General features: G+C 58.5%; 1 protein-coding gene across 1 annotated transcript; it reads right to left on the bottom strand.

Moving 5' to 3' along the window:
- Window positions 1-1,461: 1,461 nt before the first annotated feature.
- Window positions 1,462-8,619, bottom strand: GRID2IP (glutamate receptor, ionotropic, delta 2 (Grid2) interacting protein; the record flags this gene model as incomplete). Its single annotated transcript, XM_010076511.1, has 6 exons — window positions 1,462-1,616; window positions 3,380-3,563; window positions 4,929-5,023; window positions 6,292-6,361; window positions 6,757-6,842; window positions 8,365-8,619. Coding segments are annotated over 6 exons (845 nt in total), but the record flags the coding sequence as incomplete, so codon positions are not given.
- Window positions 8,620-10,524: the final 1,905 nt, after the last annotated feature.

Below are 10,524 nucleotides of genomic sequence, written 5' to 3'. Positions count from 1 at the left end.
CAGCACGGGGCAGGGGGTGGGTGCCCAAAGATGAGACATGCAATGGCTTTTTCCAGTGGGATGGGCATCCACCAGCTTATGGTAGATGTGAAACTCCAGCCTGGAAGAAGCACGTTGTCTAATGGGTTGGTCCATTAGCTTGGAGGCTCAGGCTTAGGCTCAGGCTTACGGCAGGATGGAGACACCGGAGCATCAGCCTCCGTGGTACCCAACAGACCGATGCTCGGACACCCAGACACACACAAACATCAGAGATCACCACCGAGTTTGGAAGAAGCCCAGATGAAGGACTAACCCAAATTCAGCGATCTCTGGCTTCCACGCATGTACACACATGGAATGATGCACCGGAGTAACCAGAACTTCCCACGGTCAGAGAGGCTGAAAGGAGCCAGGGACCAGCCTGTGAACTGGGAACAAGTGTGGAACCACCTGGTCCTGGGGGATTTACAGCAGGGATACCTGTCCTGTATTCCTGAAATGCAACTGCAAGCTGCAAATGTATCACCTTCCCCTTGACATCTTCTGAAGTTTATAAATTAATTTTAGGGACTAAGGTCTTGGGAACACACAACACGCCAGGCGGTGGCTGCGAGTGCAAAGTCGGTGAGCAAATACCCAACAGCTTTCCGTGCACAGCAGCGAGTGTTTGCACCAGGACTTGTTTCTCCCTGCGAGGGGAAAGGCTGTGCTGAGATAACTGTGTGCCTCCCAGAGCCTCTCTCCAAGCAACACCTCTTTTTACCTACCTTGGGTCTAGAATAAACACATCAGCACAATGTAAATGGCTCAGAACAGAATTCAAAAGCATTTAAGAAGCTCAAATCCAAAGAATGAGACATTTCACTCCAAATCTGCCCTGTGCTTTCCTGCTCTCTGATGGCAAAGCCCAGAACCCCCAGCAAACCCCGGTGGGTTTTTGTATTGCTGCAGCCCCAGGTGATGGGCAGAGGGGCCCGAGGAGGAGGAGAACTGCCGCCTGCCTTCCAGGTCCCTTTGGGGTACCCGTGCTCCGGGCTGGCCCTGGGAGAGCTGCAGTCCCCCCACCGCTAACCACGGGTCCCACCGTGTGTCAGGCTGCTGGAGACATCCCAAGGGACACCGCCACCGTCGCTTATTTTGCCTCTCTGATCTGAACGCTGCCCCTACACCAGACATTTCCTTTCGGAACCTCTTAACCTCTAACGACCCAAGCGTCTTCCAAAACCCTTCACTGCTGGAGACAGCCTCTGCTGCCGAGCCAGTGCCATCCTTCCTCTCAACGCAGAGTTTCCTTCCAAAACCACACGGCTCAACGGTGCAGAAGAGGTAACCTCCCTCCTGACAGTTACAGACCAGTCTCTTCAGTAGCAAGAGGTTACCTGGCCACCCCAGTCTGCTCCCAGCACGATGGACCGAGGTCCCAGGGGACCCAGTGGGACACGGCGTGTCCGTGCTGGAGCGCAGGGGCTTTCCTCTCACCTGCCAAGGACTTGTAACCAAGAAACCTGGCAATCTTTTGCTGGCAGTGCTCCTGCTCTTCGTACGTCAGCAGCTGGTAGATAAACTGCCAAATGACTTGCTTGGCTGGTGTGTCCAGCACCGGGTACACATCCACAATGAGAGTGTCAATGTTCCTGCAAAATGGGACAGAGAGAGGGCTGGCAGTGAGGGCATCCCTGCTGCACAGCCCCACCGCACCGCTGCCACGGCTCCGGTGCTTCCCAGCTGGGTCTGGGCTGCCGGGCCCCCCTCCAAGCCGTCAGCGGAGGTCCCAGGCTGCGGGCACAGGACCCAGCCCCTGGGGAGGTGGAGTTGTGCAGCTGGTGCTAACGGGGCAGCACTGGGCAGCCAGGTATGAAACCTGGTTCGTGAGTCAGCTGGGGGGGGCTGGGGGGGAGCACTGGAGAGGAGCCCTGAGAGCTGGATTTTGGCCGGCAGCAGGTAAGGGTGCTCAGGGAGGAAGGTGCTGGCAGCCTCGGCTGGCTGAGGGCTCGGTCTCGGGGTGGCTCTGCGGTTTGTCGAGGTGGGGAAGGGGCTGTTGGGAGCAGCAGGGCTGAGCAACCGATTCAGCGAGGATAGAGCAGCCTGGGGGAGGGCTGTCCTGGGTCAGGGAGCTAAGGTCGGGGTGCTTCCTGCTGGGAAACTGAGGCAGAGGTGATGGGTTAAAGCTCGTTGCAACTGCTGCATCCTTAATGCAGAGTAGTGAGAGCTTCCTATAAAGAGCTGGAAGGAGATGGCACGTGTAGGAACAAATCTCCTGTCCCAAGGTTAATGGAATGGACCATCCCTGCCTTCCGAGGGGCAGGGGAAAGCCAAGGGGTGCAGAGGCTCAGATGCTGCGGGGGGTTTGTTAGTGAAGTGCCCTGGGGACAGCAGGGACGAGGAGCAGGAGGAGCCATCGGGAGCCTGCCAGGAGTCACCTGCTCAGTCTGTCCCTAATTTTGGGCTGATTTGCCTTTTCTGTGGCGCTGGGTGCAGCCCTTGGCTGTCAGAAGCCTGTTTCCCATTCAGAAGAGTTGAATTGTGGGGGGCTGCTGGGGCTTTGCTCCTCTGCAGCCCCAGCCATGGGGCACAGGGCAGTGCCGTGGCTTTGTGCTCAGTAGTTTCTGATCTCTCTCATCATCAGTAACCTAAATATTGCATTGCCTTGGCAAAGGGAGGATTCGGATCCTCTGATCTCTTTACCAGGGCAGCAGGAGCCTGCCTGGCCCTGGCTGGTGCATCCTCACCCCGAGTGGGACCTGAGCTCCCGAGGAGCAGCCGGGCAGCCTGGCTCCGTCGGCTCAGCGGCTGCAGGAAGAGGGGGCGAGCATCTCCCAGCGCCCGGCGGGGTGGATTTATCACCATGGTGCAGAAGGGTTAAAGCTCAAGGGCAGAACACAAGGTCACTGCTGAAAGCCTGCAGCCCACTGCAGGATGGGTTTGGACCCTTGCAACGGGGCAGGGAGGATGTGCTCCGCTGCAGGACGAGGGCTCTGCCAGCCACAGCCCTTCTGTGCTGCCGCCAGGATGCTGAGAAGAGTGAGGAGATAAGGATGGAACATGGGGAGATTGACTGAAAGAGATGGAAGGGGATCTGCAGCCTTCGGGGACAGCCAGGCAGCAAGAGAGCCTGTGCTCTGGGGGACCGAGGTCACTTTCTGGGGGATTCAGGGGTGACTGAAGTAACCTCAAAAGCTAAAGGGTCAGCCCTGTGCTCGGGCAGGACACCCGGTGAGGGGTGGGACACATGCAGGGAAATACCCAGCTGGGGACATGGGAGAATGTGACCGCAGCAGAGCTGGGTGCTGGCAGCCCTGCAGCGAGATCTGCATCCCGCCCGGAGACCGACGGGGACACGGGCATCGCTGCCGGGCCAGGGACCAGCGCTGGAGGAAGGGGGCTGCCAACGAGTTACCGATGTTGGAAGAAGCCTTCCAGCGCTTTGCAGATGGTGTAGCGCTCGGGGGGGGTGAGCAGGTGCTCCAGCTGCTGGGTGAAGGTCCTTCCTTGGATCTTGATGCTAGAGGGGAGAATCTCCGCGACCCACTGCAGGGAGGTGAGGGCAGAGGAGCTGCCTGGGGAGTCGGCAGAGTCAGAGTCTGCAAGGCGCGGGTGGAGAGAGAAAAAGAGAATTCAACAGACAAAGGGTCTTAACCAGGGGTTAAAAGGCTGGTCCCGAAACCAGGGGTTGGTGCTGGGGACAGCTGGGGACATCTGTGCCCACACACAGCGGGTGCTCCGTGGAAATACAGATCCTGATGGGCTGGCACAGATGCTGTTACCCCCCAAAAAAACAGATTTAGTCGCTGGAAATGGTTGTGGCAGCATGATGACTCGGCTCCTCTGGATCTGTGGCAGCCCTTGCCTTCCTCCTGTGCCCTGGGCCAGCTGTGCTGGAGCCTGTGGCTGTTCCAGGAGGTCCATGGACCCGCTGGAGATGCACAGGGGGGTTCGGGCTGGGCTTCTGGGGTTGATCTCTTCAACCATGGGGCTTCTGAACTTTCTGTGACCACGTGCAGAGGGCATCCCTTCTCCGGCTTTCTCCAGTTTCGCAGCACTTTATGGTAATCATTGACTTCCAAAGCATCAGTCAAGGTTTCCATGTGATAAACGGCAGCAGGGAACGCCGTTTGCTTTGCCGTGCTCAGCTGCACAGTGCACTGTGCACAGCTGGGAGAGGGAACCCGACCGAGGCTGCGGGATGCACTGATCCATGTAGGAGTACAGCCAAGGTCACGGGAGCAAAAATCCCATTTTTTTCTTGATTTCTTTTGGGGGGCAGTAAAGCAGTCCGAGTGCCACTGGCTGTATTGTGAAGCGTGAGGTGCTCAGTTTTGTTTCTAGAGCACATGCAATCGAGCTGGTACCACAGGGCTCCTAATGTGACACTCGGGAGAGTCCCTGCTGCTCTGGAGGGAAGAGCTGGTCCCTAGTTCCTGGGTCTGTGCATTGCAGAGCAGCACCCCAATAATGCCCCGACCCTCCTGCCTTCGCACAGCTTCGGGATCACAGCAGTGGCCGCGCTCTGCCCTGGGCTGCGGTCCTGTCCCTGGGCTGGAATAGTGCTGACAGCCCCCTGCATCGCCCCTGACACCCTCATCTCCCGCTGCCTCGCTCTCCAGCCGCCAGCTAAATTATTCACAGCAGCCGCAGTTCTTGTGAACAGCCCAGCCCAGCCCTGGGACCTGCACAGCGGCCGGGGCTGCGCAGGGTTGGGTTACGTCGGTCAATAGACGGCACAGACTGCACGGAAAGACGTTGGCAAGGGCTGTCAAGGACAATCACACAGTAGGATGAGCCCCTCTGGAGAGCAGCCAAGCCTGAGATCAAGCCTGATCCCAGAAAGCGCGTTAAACCTGCTGAGCCTGCGGGAGGTTTGGGGCAATTCCCTCCCGTGCGGGGAATTCGGGAGCTGCCGTGGGGTTTCTGCCGCTCCGGACCACCGCTCCTCCCCACACCCTTACCGCTGGCGAAGTTGACGATCCCCTCTTCCACCACCAAGGTGGGCATGGCCCCGCTGCCCTGCAGCATCGACACCACCTTGTCATGGGAGCAGTTCCTGCGGGGACAGGAGAGCCGGGCTCAGCACTGCGGGCAGCGAGCGGCGCTGAAACGGGGGTTTGCTGCTGCCCCCGTTTATCCTGCAAAACACCTCGTCCGGCTGCTCGGAGCCAGGCAGGGTTGGGCCCCACGGCGATTCCCCTGGGCTCTCAGTCTGGGCTCGGTTTTAGCTGTGCTGCTCGGAAAAGAGCCCCCCCAAGGGAAAGCGTGAGTGGCCCCGGGAGCGGGCTCTGGGCTGCGTCCGCAGCCAGGAATAGCTGCGGGCACAGCTGCGAGCACCCCGCGGAGCCGTTACGGCAAATGAAGCCGCACTGTAAGCTGCGCTCAGACCCAGAAGGTGAACTTTCCATTTAAATGATCCAGGGCTGTGGGTCTCTCCTTGCCTGTCCTCATTCTGCATGAAAAGAAAATGCAAGGTGGATGTAAAATGTGATTTTGTAGGCAAAGAAAAAAAAATCTTGGAGTGTCCTTGGAGAAGGGCACAGGCTGCCCTGGGACAACGCCTGCCTGGGACAATGCCTGCCTGGGACAACGCCTGCCTGGGACAACTCCTGCCAAAGCGGAGCTCAGAGGAGGGTCTGCAGCTCGCTCCCTGTTCTCTGGCGATGCTGCATCAGCCAGCAGTTTGCTGGATCAGCTGAAACGTGAGACCCCGAGCACTGACAGAAGCAGCATCAGATGTTTAACCTTTAAATATTCATCACTTTTTCTCATCGTGTAGCCCCTTCTAACCCTTTGCTCTCGCTTTTTGTGCAGAAAGACCAACCCGAGGAGCATGGGCTGCTGCTGCCTGGCGGGTGCACGCTCAGCTCTGGGCTTTTGATGTGCACGGGGGATATGGAGCAGAACTAACTTCTGGGTGGAAATGCGACTGCCTGCGTGGTTTTAAACTTCTGATCGCATTCTGGGAGAGATTTGTGGTCTGGCTCGTGCTCTGTGCCTTTCAACAGCAGAGCTCCAGGTGTGTAACTCGTACCCCTGAACTCGCAGGGGCTTGAATCGGGAGGTGCAGCCAGGACCCCAGCTCCAGCATGTCTGCATGGCACACAGCCATCTGCAGGGAGAAATCAAAGGAGGAGCAGGGGTGGAGCTGAAATAACTGCCCTTAGAGCCAGTGTCTGTGAAAGACCATGAGAGGTCTGTGCGGGGCAACCCCCCGTGCACCTCGGTAAACAGCTCTTGTTTCTGTTGCACGAGAGCGAACAAATGAACACAGGGGTGCTTGCCACCTCCCCCTCCCCAGCACCCCTTTTAAGAGCTGCTCACCTCATGTCCAGACCGTTGAGGAACAGGATCCGGTCTCCGGCTTTGAGAGCAGCCTTCTCAGCCGGGCTCCCTGGGAACGAGAGGGGCTTCAGCTGGTGGCCCCCAGGTACAGGGACGGGGTCCCAGCTGGGTGCCCGGGGCAGGGCATCCCTGCGGCTGGGTTATCTGGGTGGCGGGGGCTGTTCACCGGGCACAGCGATGCCACTGCCCAACTCTCACTGGAAATGTTGGGGGGGATTTTGGGCTATTCACTGGCCACGGGCATTTTCCAGCTTGCCAAACAAGGAGCGTGTAAAGCCAGCCTGAGCTGTACCGACACTGATTAGTGAACCCGGGCGACTCCATCACTGAGCCTTGGAAAAGTCCCTTGTGCCATTTTCTAGCACACAGTGGGCACTTAAAGTTCCGAGATGAGACCAGAGATAAATAAGTGCCTTTGAATTTTCTGGCTGGAGGTTTCCTTACCTGGCAGAACAGACTCGATCCACACCGGGGCATGGCCGCGCAGCGTGAAGCCAAAGCTTCTGTTGCCTTTATAGACTCGCACAGTTCTGTGGGTGAGAAGAAACAAATGTGGAATTGGCACCCAAACAATATATGGTTCTTGTTTCCTTTCCCAGCCCCATCCAAAGTCCCCTTAGCCCGAGGGTATCTCCTGAGCACCCAGTTCCTTGATGCTTGGTGTCCTCGCAGGGTCCCTTTGGATACCAAAGTCTTTTTCAAGCAGGACCCCCCGGCTGTGCCCTGCCCACACACTGAATTCATAAATCCAGCGCCCAGCCCCTCAAATCCAAGGTGGTTTTAAAGTGGAACACAGGATATAGCTTATAAATTACAGAGAATAAGAGAGACCGTGGCTTAGAGGGCAAAGATCTCACAGGCTGATGAGAGAGGAATTAAATTCTGCTGGGAAATTTTGGAAGCAGCGTTCGGAAAGCTCCCTGCTGGGAGGCTGATTGGAGCTGGGGGATGTTCCCTGCAGGGAGCTGGGGGAAGGCAACATCAGCGAGATCATTTACAAGCAGAAAGGCTGCTGTAGGGACCGATCCTGTGCTGGCAGGGATGGAGACTGTGCTGGGACTGAATTTTGAATAAGTCACACCAAAAATTACCCTGGCAGGAAGGTGTGCTGCAGCTGAACACCCCAGAGGTACCAGCTGCAGGCAGGGGAATCGCTCGGGTCATGCTTGTGGCAGCACAGTCCCTCCTGGGAGGATTCCCTGTGCTGGTAGAGCAGATCCTGCTCCCTTGTCCTTGAGAGGGGGCTGGGAACGGAGACGGAGCTGCTGCCAGCCCCTCAGCCCTCCGGGGCTGCCATATGGGCAGCGGGAAATGGGTTAATCCCCCGTGCACCAAGGATTGTCCATCCTTCCTCCCATGGCTGTGGGACACCAAGACACCCGCTGAGGCAGGGCAGCATGGGAGAGCCTGGGGTGGCCTCCATCCCACCGGCACGGCTGAGCACCCTGCATCCCACCGGCACAGCTGAGCACCCTCCATCCCACCGGCACGGCTGAGCACCCTGCATCCCACCGGCACAGCTGAGCACCCTGCATCCCACCGGCACAAGGCAGGATGGAGCAGCCTGGGGTGTCCTACATCCCACCGACACGGCTGAGCACCCTGCATCCCACCTGTACAGCCGAGCACCCTGCATCCCGCCAGCACGGCTGGGTGCTCAGCATCCCACCAGCACGGCCAGGTACCCTGCATCCTGCTGGCATGGCCAGGCACCCTGCAGCCCACCCAGCACAGGAGTTGTCATCCCCTCGAAACCTGCGAGTTCTGTCTCAGCTCCACGCATGGCTCATCCCAACCAGCCCTGCAACAGCCAGGGGACAGATGTGGTGGTGGCCTGGAGCTGGGACAAGGGGTGCAAACATGCCCAGTGTTCGGGAGGGAGAGGTTTTTGCTTATCCTCATTCCAGGAAGATTTCACCCACTCTGCACACCGCAGACACCCCCTTCCCTGCTGTCTGCTCCCCCTTCCCTGGCATCCCTTCCCCGTGCCACCATCCCCACTAAATCTGATGCCACCACCTTGAACTCGGGGACCCCCAGGAGAGGTGTTACCTGCGGGCAGCCCCCGAGGCCACATTGCTGGTGATGAGCGAGGTGGTTTTCCGCAGGCTCTTGCTGGTCTCCTCGTGGCAGCGGGGCACGGAGCTGGCGCGGGTGGAGACCAGTAGCCGCTCCTGGTGGTCCTCGCTCCGGCTGCGCCGCAGGCGGTTGCTGTGCTGCTGGCTCTTGGAGCGGCACAGCTTGCTGATCAGGCTCTGCGACACCACCTCGTCAAACCGCTGCCGGTGCTTCTTGGGGATGAAAATCCTGGAAAATGGAGACAAGGGAGGGGAGTGAGTTGTGGGGTCAGAGCAGCCCCAACCCCTCGTGTGCTCTCCGCCTTGGTCCTCCCTGGAGCTGCAGATGCCAGGGCTGGGGACACTGGGGACACTGGGGATGCTGGGGATGTTGTTCCCAACCCCTGCACCATCGCACAGCTCCATCGCAGCAGCGAGGTTGGACCCCTGCACGGCCAGGCAGGAGCCTCGCACCCCTGGGGAGATGCTAGTGCTGCGAGGACGAGGATGGTCATGGGGACACCGCTGGGCACTCGCTCCATCTCAGGTCACCTCCTCCCTGCTCTCCATCAGCAGCCAAGTGCCTGTGACCCGCGCAGGGACCCCCGGGACCCTTGGGGGTTGCACCATGGGCACAAAGCGGGATCCTGGAGGGAGCAACGAGGGTCTATCTGCACTGCTCCCGCCCCGGCTGGGACTTCACCCTGTCACATGGGGAAACGCTTTTCCTTTCCTTCTTCCTTTTTCCCTTTTCCCTTTTCCTTTTCCTCCTGCCATCACAACGGCAAGACGCTGACCCCCAGCTCCCCGACTCCTGTCCCCCCATTTGCACATTTAGGGGTTTCTGGAGGAGCTGTGATCTCCGGGTGTTTCTATAGCAACTCTCCTCCCCGCGCCCGGGCCAGGCTGCCTCTCACAGCTGCATTTGCTCATTAGACAATTAAATCTTGTGAGGTTCGTTAGCACTCTCACCTCGTGCTGCGCGAGAACACGCTCCCTGCATTAACACCAACGCCGACACTCGGCGCAGGAGGGACGTGAGCATCACTGCCAAACCCCTGGAGACCGCGTCTCGGGGGGCACGAACTCAGCCAAACTCGCAGCTGACATCAGGGGACCCACAGCAACGTGCTGTGACATGGCTGTGACGATGGCCGGCTGCTAACGAAGGGTGGACAGAGAGGCTGGGGCTGGCAGGGGGCTCGCAGGGGTCTCCCCCACCCCTCGGGCAACTTCACCAAAGGATCCTCAAGGCTGGGTGAAACCAGGGGAGAAGGAAGGGGAGGTTCAAATCCCAAATCTGCCGGGACCAGGACATCTCTTTTTCCCCCAGCAAAACGCAGAACTCAAATGAGAGCTGACGCTGGCACTGATGGGAGCAGACAGCTCTCAAGCCATCCCGTGGCTGACACAGGCTCGTGTGAAGCGTTTGGTGACAATTTAAAATAAGTAACACATCGGTGCAATTCCCAGTCAATTTACAGCAATGAGAAAAGAGTGAAACCATGCTAATAAATAGCTCACCCGGCCGTAAGGAACGCGGGCTGATGCAGCCGCACGGCAGTGAGAGCTGGCGGGACCCCGTGCCTCTGCCCTGGGAAAATCCGGGTTCCTCGCAGGCAAAACGAGCACGCTCCCATTTAAACTGGCCAAATTAAGTTGTCCCTGCTGGTTCCGGCAGGGCTGTCCCACTTTGCACTGACTGCCGCTCTGCCTGCGGGCTGACAGACGTGGCACAAGGGGCACAAGGACACGCTTTGAGGGTTTCACCAAGCTTTGACTCCGTGCTAGAAGTAAAACAGCATCTTAGCAAGGAGAGGAGCTAAGTGACTGGTAAAAATAATCCTATTAAAGCATGCCAGATAGTTTCCTTCTGCAAAACCCTTGGAGATAATTTGCTCAGGTCTGGTCCTTACCGAGGGACCCACCAAAGGCAGCACGGGGGGTGTCGTTAGGCAGCGTTGATGCCTCTGCTCCTGCACAATCCCACCCATGCAGTGTGCCCCAGCACTGGCACTGGTACCAGCACGGGGTGGATGATGCCCAGTGCTTAGCAGGAAACTGCAGCTATTTCTGCTGTCCCGTGGGACAAACCCGGCTTTGCCTGTTGGTGTGGCATGGAGGTACAGTGCCCAGCTGGGGTTCCCCTCTCCCT

This window comes from Pterocles gutturalis, unplaced genomic scaffold (assembly GCF_000699245.1).
Source record: "Pterocles gutturalis isolate BGI_N339 unplaced genomic scaffold, ASM69924v1 scaffold36278, whole genome shotgun sequence".
Classification (NCBI taxonomy): Eukaryota; Metazoa; Chordata; class Aves; order Pterocliformes; family Pteroclidae; genus Pterocles; species Pterocles gutturalis.
Note: the sequence above shows the minus strand (reverse complement) of the source record. Positions and strands in the feature narration are given on the sequence as shown.